We start from the raw sequence: 17,607 nt of genomic DNA on the forward strand, positions 1-17,607 counted from the left end.
CAAGGTTGTACATTCCAACTTATGTCATATGTGCGGTTTCTCTTTGCAAACAAAGTAGGTTTGCTTAAATCTGGCTGTAGTGGGAACTGTGACTGGTTAATTATTGTGGGAGATATTGTGTCCAGGAATGTGTGTTAATTGGGAGGGGAAACTTGGTTTCAGAAAGATTGTTGTAGTTATACTTAGGTACAGTGCTGATTTTTATTTTAAACTGCAAAACATACTTAAGATGTACTTACATTTACTGAACATTTTTTTTATGCAAGAAAGAACGGTAGACTGTTTAAGTATATAATGTATTCGGCTGAAACATGGAGTTATGAATGTCACAGGATTAGGGAAATGAGCTAACAAGGACCAGTGCAGGTACTTCATGCTGTTTCTATTCCAATTAGGACTGAATTCAGTCTTGGTGTACGCTTTGCTGGTGTACGTCATTACTGCCTACAAGATGTTCTAACATATCTCTTAGAACTTTCGTAAACACCCATGTTTCTTTGTGACATATTTAAACATTTCTATTCATTGCAAAGCTGAATGTTTTAATCATGCTTTGTTTAGAGGCGAGCCTTGCTCATTTAGGTTGCAGTTTACTTACTTTACTTTGTCTCTCTGTCTCTTTTATCTCTCTCCCTCTCTCATCTCACTCTGGCCAGCCGGGCAACATAACTACCTCCTACACAGTGTTCTCTTCCCACACATACAGACTTACATAGACACAGCCACGATGAGTCACATAGCCCCCATTCTTCTGCTGTCTTTCCTAATGCACCTCTGGGGGACATTGACACGGCCCCTAACACCCTCTCATGCACAAATAAACACAGCACAGATCTCTGGATTTTTGCTAAGAGTTTCTTTAGGGTTCTTGCAACTGCTCTGCTTTTTCTGGAAGTACTTTTGTAATGGAACGTATTTATGGAGGTAGTAAAGAAAACATGTTTCCCTTTAACACAATAGAGCAGCAAGCAACACTACATCATTAGTTGTGTGCGGCTTTGCTCACACTTGGTGACCACATGCCATGGATTGTTAAAGACTGGAGAGGTTAAGAATAACGATGAGAAGAGGGCAATGGGGAAAGAGATTTAGAACTAAAATCAAGTCCAGGTAGGGGTATAGAAAATGGCAAAAGGGACAGAACTTTGTACAGTGCGAGTTCATCATTTGCTTATTGTTTATCTTTCTCAGGTAATTAAAGATCTCTTAAAGGTATTGTTGCTAAATATTTCTCATATCACTGTTCTTTAAAGATCATATGGCTGTAAATACAGCATTTCTTAGGTATAGACAGATGGCAAATTAAAGAGAGAAAAAAAAACATGAAATCTGTGAGTAAGGTGTTGAGCCACCACAAGCTACCAGAACATCTTCGGTGCACTTTGGCATAGATTCAACAGTCTTTTAAGCTGTATTGGAGGCTTAAGCATCATCCTTTAAAAATATTCAGGTAGTTTTGATGATAGTGGAGAGCCATATCTTACGTTTGACTTCAAAATCTCTCATAGGTGTACAAATGGACTAAAATCTGGGGACTGTGAAAGCCACGGCAGAAGAATTCTTATATATAATATAACAGAGTCGCCATTTTCCTTTAATTTGTATGTCTTGGGTATGGCTTTAAATAATATACGTATACTCTACATATACGAGTATTTTACTATAGCATTTAATCTAATGCTAATAAAATTTAATGAATCTTTAATGGCTCTTTGCTATGGAGGCTGCTTGAGCGTTCAAGGCATAACACCTGGATTTGGAGGTAAAAAAAGCTGTGGAGCGGTATTGTAATCCTGCCAAATTCAGGAACGCAACAAAAAGTGGCCAATAAGTAGGAATGGAGATTTCGTTAGACAGAAATTGTGATATTTCATAAAGACCTTCTTAAAGTCGTATTTGTTTAGACTTTATGAAATCCCATTGTCAAAGTTATTGTGTGTTATATACAGTAGTGTGTTTCTAAAATACAGTACAGTACATTACAGAGTGGTTGAAATTTTTGCAGAAGACAATTGATATAGGGAAAAAATAAATTTTTTGTTCGGGCTAGTACAGATTTCTAAATTTAGGGGAAAAGTCATGGTATCTATTTGAGATGAAATAATATTTAAATATTATTATGTTAGTAGTCTCTTGCTCAGACTAAGGTAGTCAACTTGTTTTGTGCTTTTTCTAATATAGGAATCAAATAGACCTACAAACTAAAGCATAAATTATATAGATAAGTCTAAATGTAAGTCATTACATGTCATTAGTTTGTAGACAGTGGTACGAGTTGTACTGGACCCCTAACACTGTTGTGCCCTGCAGTATTCACACTGATGACTTTCTAGCTGTGGAATGTGTTGTGTACTTCGCTGCGTTATCAGCCGTGAATCACATTATCTGCCTCTGTATTAGTGAGTGTGACCACTGCTGCTGTCTAAACTCAGTATGGGCAGGACATTTGGATGGAGTTGCTGAAAGATATTTATACAGTAGATGGCACACAATAACAAGACTGATGCACAGGTTGAGCCATGACTTTATTCATGACATTTTATTTACTCTGGCCTTGCAAATGGCTGAGTGACATTTGCAAGGCCAGAGTGAGTTACAATGTTACAACGAGAGTTACAAACATACAGTTACAATGACAATATTTAATGCTTCATTAATAAATTACAATATTTGACTTTAATGTGTCGTCTGATACATTCTATACTATAATGGTTTAACATAATTATAAACTCTAGAATGACCGTAGAAGCTTAATAAATAAACTTGCAAAAGGATTAAAATTTTATTTTATTATTTTTAGATATTCAAGAATGCTATGAGGTGACTCTGCAGCTAAATGCAACGGAGAATGCAGCAAAAGAGAACGGCCCTAAGGAGATTTTGGAGGTAAGCTTCTTTTTTTATTGATAAAAGGTTCTAAACAAAAGGCGAATAAAAACCTGTGTGTAGTATTTAGAATTTAACCATATTTTAAACTAGGACCTGGAGAGAAATCTGCACATACCAGTCCATTTAAAGTTGTTCAGACACCAGTCTATCTTGTTTATTATTCACTGTTTGTCATCTGTCTATAGAACAAATATGTGAAAAATGAAAAGGATTCAGTGCCTTTCAATAATCAAAACAGAGTGGAGAGAAGATGAACGAGAAGGAAGTAAGTGTGAAAACAGATGGAGAGAAAGAAAGAGGGAGCCAGCCATTAGTCATTTCTAGAAAGGACTGCATTGGTAACATCTAGTGCTCATCAGTGGGAAGCATAACAATGTCACCAAGAACTTCAATTATAATGTCTACTCACATGGAGCAACAAAATATTTATAGGCATGGTTGGGAAAATAACCTCAACTTCTATTTGTGATCTGGTAAAGGCCACTGAGCATAAAAATATGATGGACTGCAGATTATTTCCTCAGTCCACACTACCTGCATTGTAGCGCTAAATTGCCCTGAATAAGGTCACTTTCATTCTTTGTTATGTATCATATTGAACAGATTTTATCATTTGATAATGTATATTTATATGTGTGGGGATTGAATGCATATACAGGTGCATCTAAATAAATTAGAATATCATTGGAAAGTATATTTAAAAAGTGAACTCGTATGTTATATCTATATATATATATATATATATATATATATATATTACACATGGACTGATATATTTTAAATGTTTATTTCTTTTAATTGTGATGATTATGCCTAACAGTTAATGAAAACCCAAAATTTAGTATCTCAAAAAACTAGCATATAAACACCTGCAATAGTTTCCTGAGCTTTTAAATAGTCTCTCAGTCTGGTTCAGTGCTGTATCCAGGCACATTAATTTGAAAGTTGAATGGAAGGAAAAAATGTGATAGAAAAAGGTGCACAAGCAACAGGGATAAACACATCCTTGAGAGGATTGTGAAACAAAGCCCATTCAAGAGTTTGGGGGAGATTGAAAAAGAGTGGACTGCAGCTGGAGTCAGTGCTTCAAGAGCTACCATGCATTGATGTATCCAGGACATGGGCTACAACTAAGTGCCAAACATGTTAATACTTCTCAGTGGGCCAACAAATTAAAATGTTTTAAAAATCTTTTTACAGTTACGCTAAAAACTCATCAAATTGTAATATAATTAATCCTTTATTAATATTAAGTAATATTCAAATTTTCTGAGATACAAAATTTTGGGTGAGATGTAAGCCATAATCAAATAAATGAAAAATATATCAGTCTGTTTGTAATGTATTTATATAATATATACAGTACTGTGCAAAAGTCTTAGGCACCAAATTATATGCTGTACTCATTTTGTTCTATATGTTTATCATGTCTGCATAATTATGTATAAAATCATTCAGTATTTCCATAATATAAAAGTCTACTCATATTGAAACTGATTTTGCCCTTTAGTTCCACATTCCACTGTTTTTAAAAGCATCAGCGCTGTGTGACAAGGGCCTCCCTTCCCTGAAAATACTGCAGGGGTCACTGACTCACTGTGTTATCTGCGGTGAAGAACGTTCCAGGCGCAGCAGAGCTCAGTATGACTTTGTAGAAATGCAGAGCCGTGCTGTGGAGAGTTGCTGGCTGTTGAGTGAGAAGCAGCAGGCAGGGAGGGTGGGCTAGAGCTGAGAGAGTCCAGTGCAGTTCTTATTAGCATTCACCACACACTGTCACCTGAGTGGAGGAGAGTTAAATGAAATGAGTCTGCAAATTCACTGATTTCGTGTAGAGGCTGGAGACAAAAAAAAAAAAAAAAAAACTAACATCAGCAGCTCTAGAACACCATTAATGTTAATGTAGAAGTGGTGACGTGACACTTTTGCTATTAATAGGATTCGGTGTAATCAGCCTTGTGTGCTTTGAAATTAATATGACTTTAGGAAGCTCAGAATATGAAATACATATCTTTTGCAATAACTGTGCATTAAAACTAATTAGTGTCCAGTGTGTAGCAAGAGTGTGTCTGTTTACTTTACTTTCTGTTGCATTGATGCACAACACTAGACTATCATAGGTCTAGGGATACCATGCTTTTTTAAAAAACTGTATCCCCTCCCCCATGCCAGGGAACACCCAAGGCATAAGGAAGGGAACACCCTGGATTGTAAGCCACCTTACAGGACACAAGCATGCATACTCACAAACCCAGTAATACACAAATCATGCACCCACTCATCTACTATGGCTAATTTGGAAAGGCCAGAAAGCAAGCAGCTTGCTTCAGTAGATTAGTTTAAAACAATAGTCGGATTACTTATTTGTCTATATTTGTGAAATTTGAATTGACTAAAGACAATTCTAAGCACATCCATCCATCCATTATCTTTACTGCTCTTACTCTTACTTGCTCTTGTGGGATCAAGAGGGTGGGGGCATAAAGCCAATGGAGGAAACTAGATTCACCAGAAAAAAACAGACGTGAGGTTCAAACCTGAGAAGGGACCCAAAGACAATCATTATTTAACTTGTATAAAAGTAATATTGACAGTAACAAAGTTGTAAATTTTAGGAATTTAAAGTCATAGTCAGTGTACAATTACACATAAAAAGTCATCATAAATTGTAATATACTGTAAGCTATTCTAAGTTGGAGCACATTAAGACAGGGTGTATCTCGAATCTCAAATAAAACTCCCCGACCCATCGGCTTAGCTAGTGTTAAAGAGTTTTTTTAAACACTGCTTGTTGGCACATATGGATAAAATAGTACAGTAGTTGCTTAAAAGTGTAATTTCTCTCAGACAGCTCAACCTAGAGCTTGGTGCTATAGTGTACTGAAATGTATCCAAATTGAATAATGTGTGATACATATAAACTATTCGTAGAAAGACGGCTGTAATGTTTTGTTATTATACAGCATATTAATGATTGAAACAACCAGCTATTTTCAAACACAATTTGTGAACAATGTGTCATTTAATTGTAACTTTTAAATTTCTGATTGTCTGATGTTGTTTTTCTGTATATCTGTAACAGAGGTTAGAATTGGAGGGTGTGTCACGAGTCCGAGTGACCAGCAGGAGGAGTCCACAGAAGGTCGAGAGAGTGGCCGGGCTTGTGTGCCTTTCTCATGTGGAAACACCCAAGGTTTGTGGCAAACTGTGGATGTTAGATGCCATTTGAATGGATGTTAAATGCCATTTAAGGAATTACCGGATTTTCTTCAAGAAAAGGTTTAATATTTTGATGTTTACAATAATTACAGTTTGGACTATAAAACATTATAGTCTTGGTGTAGGTTTATGAATGAACAACTATGAAGTGGTTAACTTTTTATCAAATGTGAGTTCTGTTGTGAGAATAGAACTACCCAAATTTCTATTAGTTTAATTTTGCAACGGAAATTTTTTGTGATTCATTCAACGAGTTCAGTCCAATTAACTTTACATGTAAATATATCTATTTTACTGTTTTAATGTTTTGATTAGAATAAAATGTATTTATTGGATCTGATTTATAAGGTGCCTAAACTTTTAGCAGTCATCAAAACAGTGTACTTGAATTAAAAATACTGTTATGCAATTTGAATATTTATTAAGCCTACATTTTTCGTCTTGTTGGTTTGGGATTAATGTAAGGTAATGAATGACACGAATTGGTGCTATTTTCGCATTGGATTGTAAATCCAGGCTAATAACACAAGCTGCTCTTTTGGCCAAAAAAACATCACAATGTCAAAGTTGTCTGAGATGTCACTGTTTTCTTTAATGCTTCATAGACATCATCGTTGAGTTGCACTGTATCATGGCAGATCTCATTTTCACATGCCTTCCCAATCACAACACACCCAGAGGCACATGGCAGCACAATGCCTGCAGGCTCTGGGTTTTGAGATGAGTGGAGAACTGAGTGAGGGGTGTTGGAGTGTGGAGGAGGACGAGGAGTATGCAGTGGTCTTAGCTCGTGCTGTTGGAGGGCTCTGTTTTTTAAGCGTCATTTCTCTACATTAATATCCTCTGGTGGAGACAAGCTGGATGATGCTGAGACAGATGTAGTGCCATGTCAGTTTTCAAACGTGTATGGAAAATTGGGGATACAAGGTGCAGTGTAAGGATGGAGAGAAGTACGTATAAAGAAGTAGCAGCAGAAATACAGAGAGAAAAATATAGTGGGGGAGGATGGAAGGAATGAGCCGAATGAGAGGCGAGGGCCGGTGCAGTGCAACGCAGTCAGAGCTGGAACGGACACCCAGAGCTCAGCCTTCCGCAGGTTGCCATGGAAACCACATTCCTCCCTCTGCTTGCATCCCCACAGACTGACTGCCTCGCTTTCTCTCCCTCCCTCTGTCTGTTTTCCAGTCTCTCTTTCTCATCTCTGTACCTTACGCAGTCATATGTGTTCACCAGTACAACATGGCCAAAAATACACCACCGAAACTGTAAAATGCATGCCCAGGATAAACTAAATAACCAGTCCTAGGTGAAATATTATCCATTATAATTCATGCACAGTGAATTCTTTTGTACTCAAAATAATCTTCCCCATTCCTAGATCTTTGTGTCCCTAAGTACAGATTGTTCTTGTCATAGTTCCACACATTTCTATTCCAGTCATTTATCACCCATCATTAGCATTCTGCAAGTACTGTACTAAGCTTTTCTATATGTTCCCTAGCCTCCCATCATGGTGACTGTACCTTGCTCCTGTCTTTTGTCTAGCTTTGGAAATATTCTTATTAAATATCCTTTTTGCTCGATATTCTTAATTCCCAGTCACTATCTATGAACCTTATACCCCCCCCCCCCCCCTGTTTTCCTTCGTCACTATCTTTCGTTTTCGATAGCTCCCCCCTATCATTAGACCATCACTCACATGTGCAATGTTTGGTACAGCAGCTGTTTTCTACCACCAGTTCTATTAATAGGAGTCACAGCCTTCATAGGCGCTTTTGTTTAGGGTCTCAGAGAGCGTGTGATGTGGGAGCCATGACAGAATCTTTAGGTTTATACAGTCATGTCCCTACCTTTAGCTGCCCATGAAACACTGGAGGATGGCTTGAGTGATTGAATTGCATGAGGTCAGCACAGTGGGAAGAAAACTGGTTAAACAAAACATTTCCCACACTGCTACCTATCCACTGAACACTACAGGATGATAGACATTAATGTCTGTGACATATACTTGTGCTATTTTAGAAATCTTGCTGTATTTTATGCAAACTTGCCTCTGCATTTTATTCAAATGATACTTAGTAATGGTGCTACTGCCCCTTTAAGTCTGCCTGTGTCTTATCTTACCTTATTTGGGCATGCATCCTGTTAGGTGGTTAGAGAGAAGTCACATGGCCTGCTGTGAGAATGCACAAAAATTCCAGAAATGTTCTATAAATCTCATCTGTGTGAGTGTGTATATTATAGGTGTGAGGTACTGTATAACTGTTTATGTGGTTTTATGAAGCTTATTTTGGGCCAAAGGTCTGCCATCCCCCTGCAGTCATATTAATTTGTACAGTACTACGATTTATGAATTGGCAAACCTTCCATAGAAATCTATCAAGGTTGAAATAGCTTTGATTATGATAGCGCTGCTATGTTAAGTTTACATGATTCATCTATCCCTTTTTTCAGGATCATTTTCTAAACAGGCATGACAATTCGATTTACCGATTAGGCTACTTAATGTAGGTAATAGCATCGAAGTATACAGCGTGCCCTGTAAAATGTTAAAAAATGGATATTCAGGAAGACATTTTAGACATTTTTAGTATCTAGATCTGTGAAAAAGCTAAATTTCACACTAGAAAGCAGTACAAATGGCATAATTGTTTTTAGAACAAGCCTTTGACTGCATTTTTCTCTCCCATTACACTATGTATTTTAATTACATGTATACTATACATCATGCGAACTGTGCCTAAACTATGTGTATGAAATTGAAGCTGTTTTGTGAAAATGTTTTTTGAAAGAGCTATACAAGTAAAATTAAAGTGTATTGAACTCAGCCACCTTTAAAAAAAAAAAAAAAAAAAACACTACATGACACAGGGTTTGTGGACGCCTGACCATTATATCAATTTTGTATAAAGCAATATCAGTGCCATACTTCATTATTGCTTTTGTGGCTGAATGGGCAAATCTACGGCCGTTCTCCAAAATCTAGTGGAAGAACTTTTTAGAAGTTTTTAGAGTGGAGGTTATTAAAACAGCAATGGGGTGAGGTTAAATCGAGAATGGTATTTCTATGAAAGCGCATATATATATACGCCTGATGCTCAGGGTCCCTCAAAGTTTTGGCCATATCATTATGTAATGCAGCCTGATTGATGCATTGGTTAAGCATTTGTTAGATTGTCTGGTGTTCCTAACATCAAACCATTTTGATCCCCAAAAAAATCCATTGCCATAAGTCCAAGAGCGCAAAAATGCCCATGTTCTCTGGGTGGGAGGGGAGGCATACACCCACCCTCTTACTTGTCAGTCACAGACACACAAGCCAATCGGTGCCATTTCTGAAGTCATGCATGTGGAATAAGGTGCCTAATGTTTTTCTCCAGGTGTTAAACATTGTGACGCAGTGCCTAAATGTAATTAAATTGACATTTACCCTTATTTTCCCCTCTCTCCATAACATTTTTTATATTACAACTGATTGTCTGCGCTGCAAACATAGCTGCAAACATAGGCACTTTTTATATTTTTATATTATATAATCTTTAAAGGAGTAGGACTTTTTTTCCCTAGAGGTACTAGAAACACCCACATGCATTCACACACTAAGAGATAACAAGCCCCATGACCTAATGCAACAATGTTATGTTTTAATATGATCGTGATCCGCTTTTCTGTTTTCTCTGCTAATTTGCTTCTTCAATTGTAAAGATCATGAATATTTGAATAGTGCTTCTATGAAGAGTAAAAATACTTTGCACCACTGTATGGTGGACATCTGTAGATGAGAGCTAGGAAGAAGGGAAAAGGAAACAAGAGAAGGAGTCATGTGGCCTGGGATGGAAATGCTTGCATCGTCATTTTTAGCTGCAAGACACCACCAATATATAAGCTGTATTCAGATGAGCAAGCTTCCTGGTATTGAAGTAGATTTGTTTAATAGGATTGCAACGTCAGCATAATATCTCTTTTTCAAAATTAGACTAGACTAAATAAAGAATCTAATTAGTATTTATGATTTTTGGCATGATGGCATTATCATTGGATGGGTAATGCTACTGTTTCATCTTTAGGGTTTCCAGTTAAGTTCTGAGCTGGAGTTTGAGTAGAAATTTGTCCTACCAGTGTGGCTTTCCTTTCGGTTCCCTGTATCCTTCCACCTCCAAAAAATTATGAATTATGAATAGAGTGTTGTAATGAGACGTTTAATTCAGTTTAGTGACTCATTTTTTTGAATCTCATTCATCAAAATAAACAAATCTTTTTTTGAGTCATTTAGTTCATTTACTTTTTTGATCAGAAATAAAAGAAAATGTTACATTTTCAATAAAAAGAACCCCAATACGTCTACATACAAATTTTGGCTATAGTTCCAGTAATGAAAATATTACAATGCAGCTAAGGACATATTATAATAAACAGAATGAGTTGCTCACCTCTCATATCTTCTGGTCTGAGTCGTTCGAATCTATTGCACCACATAGCATCTATAGTATCACGTGACAAAAGAACGAACGATTCGGGACTTACTTGTTGAGAACCCTTCAATTCTGTTTCCTGTTTACTGCATTGCATAGCGCCTATGGGAGTCACGTGACAAAAGAACGAACGACTCGGGCTAGAAGAGTCATAGAGATAGAATCACTTAATTTTGTTTCCTATGTCCTGCACTGCATCGCATCTATGGGAGTCACGTGACAAAAGACTGAACGACTCTGGCTGGAAGAGTCATTGAGAAGAATCGCTCAATTCTGTTTCCTGTACATAACCTACGGATGTTTTGCGATGCTTTGCGTATGCGCGCCCAGTAAAAACTGAACGAACCACTCTCTGAAGCTACTCTTTCTTCTGAGTCACATTAAAGATTTGTTCAAAAAGAACGAATCGTTCATGAACGACCCATCACTAATAGAGTGATAACTAACTATGTTTAATGCCCTTAGGTGTGGATGTGTATGTATGATAGCCATCCATCTCATCCCTATAGTGAGTAATGGCTTACTCTGACCCTGATCAGGACAAAAAAGGTAATCTAGATGATAATGATGATGACAAGGACAACGACTATATGGGCTAGAGGTCTGTTATGAGATGATGTAATATATGTACGATATGTATATGTATTCTCCTTAGGTGTCTTCATGTACTCACTGTAATTTAACATTTTTTTTTACATGGATCAACCAAAATGTGTTAGACCTCAGAACTTACCATGAAGTCAGGTTTGGGCCTACAACAGAATGTCAATCCCCTCAATATCCGCTTGATGTTTTTGCACTATACAGTAATTTATATATAAATATGACTACATGAAATGTTTACCAGAATTATTCTAATTTGACTATTGACTATTAAAGCTTTCATCTGGATAGTAAGGACCACTATTTCTTATATGGAGTCAGCATTTGATGAGTGTTTGAATCTCTGCATCTTCAGTCTGTCTGTGTGCCTGTGATTAATTTATGGAGCGCTGTGCCTTTAAGAGCAGCCACTGAAACAACGAGTCCTGGTGGTGCTGCTGCTGATAGCTATGCTGTAAGTTGATTGGCTGTGCCTCTCAGATCTGAGGTGCTGGAGGGATGCTGCTACGCATCTCTCTCCCCCTCTCTGTCTTGCTTCCTCCCTCTCTCTCTCTCTCTCTCTCTCTCTCTCGCTTGCTTGCTTGCTTGCATCCCTCTGTATAATCCTCATCTAGGGCAAGCGAACTGAGAGGCAATTCAGTGCTCAGCTCCTTCCTGCAGGCTGAGAAAAGAGAGAGGAGGACAGAAAACGTTTCCCATCACAGGAGGAAGATAAAGAGGAAATCGGGCTGGTAAAAGAAGAAAAAGGAAGATTTGATCACGGATATTGATCATAGATATATATACAAATTGTTTATTATATATATTTGTACACACGCATATAGATATATATATATATATATATATGTGTATATATATACATTATATACTTGTATATAACTGTGTATTTGTGCTTGTCTCTTTATATTAATATTTTTATATGTATTTGTGTGTGTGTAAATATATACATATATAAACAAATGAATTTATATATCTATGAATTTATTTACTTACCACTGTGAAGCAAGACAGTCAAAAAGAAAGTTCCGTCATCGGGGCTGGTCTCTGATTGAGAGATCATATACAGTATTTTCATCTTTCCCTTCCACGTTTTTTTACATCGAAGGCAGGAAGACTATAGTCCTTTTTGTATTACTTGTTTTGTGGCTGATACCTCCTCACCTCCTTTTCTGGATTGGGAGGAACAAAGTGGGAGATAACAGGGCTTAGAAGACAGTGAGATTCCTGTGATTTTTGTGCTTTCCACCAGCACCGCTGTTCTCTGAGCCGAGCAGCATTGCGTGCCGTTTTTGATTCGAGGAGGCAGCAGCAGTAAGAGACTGTGAGAAGAGCACCACGTCGTGTGAGCCAGTCAGCATGCACAAACACCACCACTGTTGCAAGTGCCCAGAATGCTATGAGGTGACGCGCATGGCTGCCCTGCGCAGAATGGACGCCCCAGCTTACGGAGACTGGCAACCGGAACCCTATGGATATCCGGCCAGCTATGGAGGTGGCCAGACCTTACCGCCCCAAACCTCGGGTGGAGGAGCAGGCATGGGCGGAGGGGGCACACTGGGCAGAAGTAAAGGGAAAAAGATGTCAGCCGGGGGCCCTGGAGGCCCCACTCCCATGAGCCAGTCCAAGGGTGGCCCCAAGGTAAATGGCAACAACTCGGGAGGGCAAGGTGGATGGTGGCCAGAATGCACCTGTACCAATCGGGACTGGTATGACCAGGTAAATGCATTTGTCGTGCTTGATAGACTGCCCGTGCCAGTGGGGGCGTTGAAAGGAGGCAGCTGGTGTATGAGGTTGCTAGGTTGGCGCTCTTGTATTTACAGGAGCTCATCCTTCTGCTGGAAGTCTGTTTACTGTCAAAATCAAGGCTGTGTCAAATCCCTGTTAATAAGTGGCTTTTGTAGTACAGATGTTTTCTGGGCTGGTGAGTGAAGAATTTCATGGCTGTTTGTTTGGTGGAGAAGATGGAGGAGGGGAGTGACAGGATGCTGAGTGGCTTCCTTTAAAAATCTCTCTGAATAGCTGCACAATTGAGGTGTTTGGCATATTTGCATCTTAGTATCTATGGATACTTAAGATGATATAAAACATTGCACAAGATGCAATAATCTTATGTTCGATGGAAATTTCGATTGATTATCAAAATGTGTCTAAGAACGTATAAATCCTTTTGTTGTCTGTATGATGGACTGCAAATCAGAAAAAATAAGAACATGTGCTTTAATTAAATAACGTGTGTGCATGTGTGTGCGGTTGTGTGTGTGCGTGTATGTGCGCGCATTTGTGTGTATGAGAGAGAAAGAGAGCATGGGTGGGGGAAGGGTCACTGCTAATGTAAGGAATGAAAGAACAACCACTTATGTGAGCAACAGTGGACATGTATGCACATTGCATACAAACCTGTCATGCCTGTTAGGTTGGGGACTGTTTCAATCTCTATATTTTGAGTGACTAAGGGAAGGTGAGAGACCAGGCAGCAGAAGAATAGGAGTAACATGGAGGGTAAAGTATCTGTAGTTACCAGAGAACATGAGAGAACCCACCAAGCAATGGGAAAAAAACGTGATGGGGGTAAAATGGGGGAAAAAATTCGAGCAGCTGCCACTGATCTGTTTTCTCGGTCTAAATGGACATCATGTCCTAATATATATTTATTCATGTCAAATATATATATTTGTTTTCATTATTTGAAATCATTCTTATACATTTATAATAAAATTTTGGTTATGCAGTGGCCTAGTGGTCAGTTTTTGGAAAACCTGTTTAAGAGGTATTAGTGAGTTGTTCGTTAAAATGGATGGTGGTTAACTACAAGACAGTGACTGATCTTCTAGAATTGAAATGCCTCTGTCAGGGTGGATACTGTACACCATTTGACTGGATATCCTGATGTCATCTTGCCTGTCGGGTTTGCACAGGATGCTTCATGTAGCTTTGAAGCCTTACTCACCGATTGTAAATGTAAATTCACTGGTTAGAATGTAAAATGACAGCATAATAAAGTCAATCTTTATATCCTATACCAGACACATAACAGATATAGAAATGGGATAGAAAAATTTCCATGGAAAAATAGCAGCGATAGTGGTGAAATGTTGAGAAAGAGAGGAATATGCTCATAAAAGCAGCTAGCCAACCAGGAGGGGGAGGGGGTTATGTAAGATCAGGCGGTTGCAGGAGATGCGTAGAGAGCAGCCATGTAGCCATGAACCAGCATCTGTCCCAGCGTCTGTAGGGCAACAGTTTATAGCCTACAAGCTTAAATTAGGGTGAATGCTGTGCTTGCATTGCATAATATTCACATTTTCGTTTTGTTTCTTATATAATTTTAAATGCTGTACGATTTACCTAAACCTGTCTCAGGGCTTCACTGTTATACCATGCTACCATACTACACTGACACAGGGGTGGGAGCCTTTCTCTCACCCTGCACGTTTATTTAACTAACCAGAAGCAGTAGAATCTCTCTTGCAGTAGAGGCTCGTTCATACGATTAGATGGGACAAAGCTCCACCATGTATATTAATAACTGCTAATCTCTTAAAAACTCACATACAAATTAAATAAATAAAAAATACTGACATCGGCAGATGTTCCTCGCATTTGCTGGCCTTCAGATGCTGTGAATTTTGTAAACTAAATATGGTCATAATCCGTACTGCATCATTAAACTCATTGTCATGCTCATGAAACCGCTTTGTGACATGGTGCATTGTGATGCTGGAAGTAGCCATTAAAAATAATAATAATAATACTCGAAAGCCTGTCATTCAAGCCATAATTACTTGGTATTAAAAGGCCCAACGTGTAAAAAGAAAACATTCCCCACACCCTTACACCATCTCCACCAGCCTGGACTGTTGACAACATGGCATTTTGTGTCCATGGATTCATGCTATCGGTGCCAAATTCTAACCCTACTATCTGTATACATTAGCAGAAATTGAGATTGATCAGACCAGCTGTCCAGCTTTGGTGAGCGTTTGCCCACTGCAGCCTCTTGGCAGAGAGAAGTGGAACCTGATGTGGTCTTCTGCTGTTGTACCCCATCCACCTGGAGGTTTGATATGTCGAGTATGCTGATCTGATCGGCACAATCGTAAAGATGGTTAACTTACTGTATGGTTATCTTCTTTATTATCAGTCTTTCTGTCAGATTGAATCTGTCAGAGCTATTCCTATTGACCTCACTCATTGACAAGGGGTTTCTGTCACCAGAACTACAGCTCACCGGATGTTTGCACACTGTATGCACATGTTTGCACATGTAATGTCAGGTACACTGTAGGAACCATGTTGAACCATCAACCATTGTTGCAGCGGGTTGTAAAGACATATTTGGTAGTTTTTTGTTATTGTTGCAAGAGTAGTTTTGTATTTGATGTTTGTCTCTGCAACGAGGCATAAAATTCTTAAAATGTTAGCAAAGAAGTGTCAGGTAGAATAGCCCGTGTGGATATTTCAATTGTGCTACACGAATAACCCACTATAAAAATGTAGGTGTGTAAACATGGTGAAAACGTAGTTCAAGACAATTATTGGCACATTGTGTTGCAACAGTGTGTGTCTTCATGACATAACTATCAAATAAAGAAAGACAAATGTGTAAGTGCTACATTCCATGTTTATATTCTTGAAAAAAGCTTTTACTTGTTGCTTGAAGTTGAGAAACATAAGTTCATGCAGTAAACAAAACATTTCTCTTGGTTCATATCTACTCAAAGAAAGGTTTTCTTTAATACGTTCTTTCTATGATTAAGAATTATTTGTTTTTAGATTTAATTTCTGTTATTATAGGGATCTACATATAGCCCCAAAAGGAAAACTGAAGTACTAAGAGTACTGTAACTGTAACAAGGCCTTTCAATAGAGTCTATCATGGGAGACTTTGGGCACAACGCGGGGTACACCCTGGACGGGGTGCTAATCATCACAGCGCGACTACGGGCAAATAGGGAAAGGCAGTCTGCCTAATCTGCATGTCTTTGGACTGTTGGACGAACCAGAGTACCCGGGGGTAACCCACCAAGCATGCTCCCCATGCTTGGTGGGTTACCCCCGGGTACTCTGGTTCGACATGCAAACCCCATAGACCTGAGGCGGGAATCGAACTCCGATCCTAGAGGCGCAAGGCCACGGTGCTAACCACTAAGACACCGTGCCGCTAAAACCATATTTTCCCTATTATAGAAACTTACATTTTATAGGTATACAACAAATTTCCCACTTGTGGGACTAATAAAGGTTTATCTTATCTTATCTTTATAATACATAAGCTTAGATTTGTCTTTATTTTGGCTGGCCTAGAGTTAAAATATTGTTCCTTTGGTTAATATGATAATATATTATGTTTATCGATTTCTGTATGCATTTATTCAGATGTATCCTTACGTAAGGATATATTTACTTAATCGCCCTAAAATAATCTAAACAAGGATATATTCATAAAATACCATTAGCTGTGACTGCTTTGGTATACTACATCAGTAAAAATGAAAACTGACTGCACAACAGTGTTAAACAAACACCCAAATTGTTTAATATTTGATATTTATTCAACAGTAATTAAATTTCCTTTTCAGTCAGGCTGGGTTGAGCTGCAGTTAAAAACTAAACAGGAAATGTGATTCTAGCCATGTATTTCTTCCTAATACTACACTTCGAGGATATTATTTTTATTATCTCGGTTAACATTTTGACCAACATGGTTATTTAAAAAATGCCACAGAAAAATCCTAAGAAATCCCAAAAAAATCCCATCATTGCCATGTGTATGTACTGCATGCTATTTGTGAGATTACCGCAAAAATGTCCTAAATGTGTGACACCTTAAATACCAATCATAAGCTTTGGTAAAAGTCGTAAAAATATCAATGATAAATACAAGATTTTACTGTTCATCACAGTGTTTCTGTAATAAACAGGCAGTGTGCACCTTGCTGTGTATATGATTTGTGGTGGAGAATATATTAAAAATAATCAGTGAGAGCATGGGCATGTGAGCAATCAGACAAGATAATCAGTCAAATCATGTGAGGAATCAAACAATCTAAGGATACTTCATTTAAGCCCATGATTAAAATATGCTCTCAGACTTGAAGTGCCTGCATTGCAGAAGTTATTACATGGATTCTAAAATCCTATTAAAATTATTTTTAAAAATGTGTTTCTCAAGAAAGGGGAGCTGATTTTGTCATTTCATAAAAAGTAAGAAAAGAATAGTTACCAGAACAAGATGCTAAAAAAGCATGGGAAACATCTCTGATTTCGATTTCTAAAGGACACAGATTTTTCACAAATGACAGATGAAGACAAATCATGAGTGAGGAAACTGTAAAATACATAACTAACTTGTGAAGTAATTGAAATAATTACACAGGTAAAGCTTTATACTGGATATATATTGATTTGTTTTAAAAAGCATAATGTA

At 38.0% G+C, this 17,607-nt stretch overlaps 1 protein-coding gene across 12 annotated transcripts in view; it reads left to right on the top strand.

Annotated features, from left to right (window-relative positions):
* The window catches only part of dlg3 (discs, large homolog 3 (Drosophila)), an 83,836-nt gene that overhangs the window by 5,911 nt on the left and 60,318 nt on the right, over positions 1–17,607 (top strand). For 6 of the 12 annotated variants that reach the window (XM_053505233.1, XM_053505238.1, XM_053505234.1 and 3 more), the window contains 2 exons: positions 2,801–2,886; positions 5,969–6,079. In XM_053505233.1, the coding sequence (XP_053361208.1) occupies positions 2,801–2,886; positions 5,969–6,079 (197 nt within the window). Of the gene's footprint in view, positions 1–2,800; positions 2,887–5,968; positions 6,080–12,163; positions 12,897–17,607 lie in introns of those variants that run through there. The other 6 variants (XM_053505231.1, XM_053505232.1, XM_053505237.1 and 3 more) reach the window with 4 other exon arrangements.

The sequence above is a fragment of the Clarias gariepinus genome, chromosome 10, assembly GCF_024256425.1.
Source record: "Clarias gariepinus isolate MV-2021 ecotype Netherlands chromosome 10, CGAR_prim_01v2, whole genome shotgun sequence".
NCBI lineage: Eukaryota > Metazoa > Chordata > Actinopteri > Siluriformes > Clariidae > Clarias > Clarias gariepinus.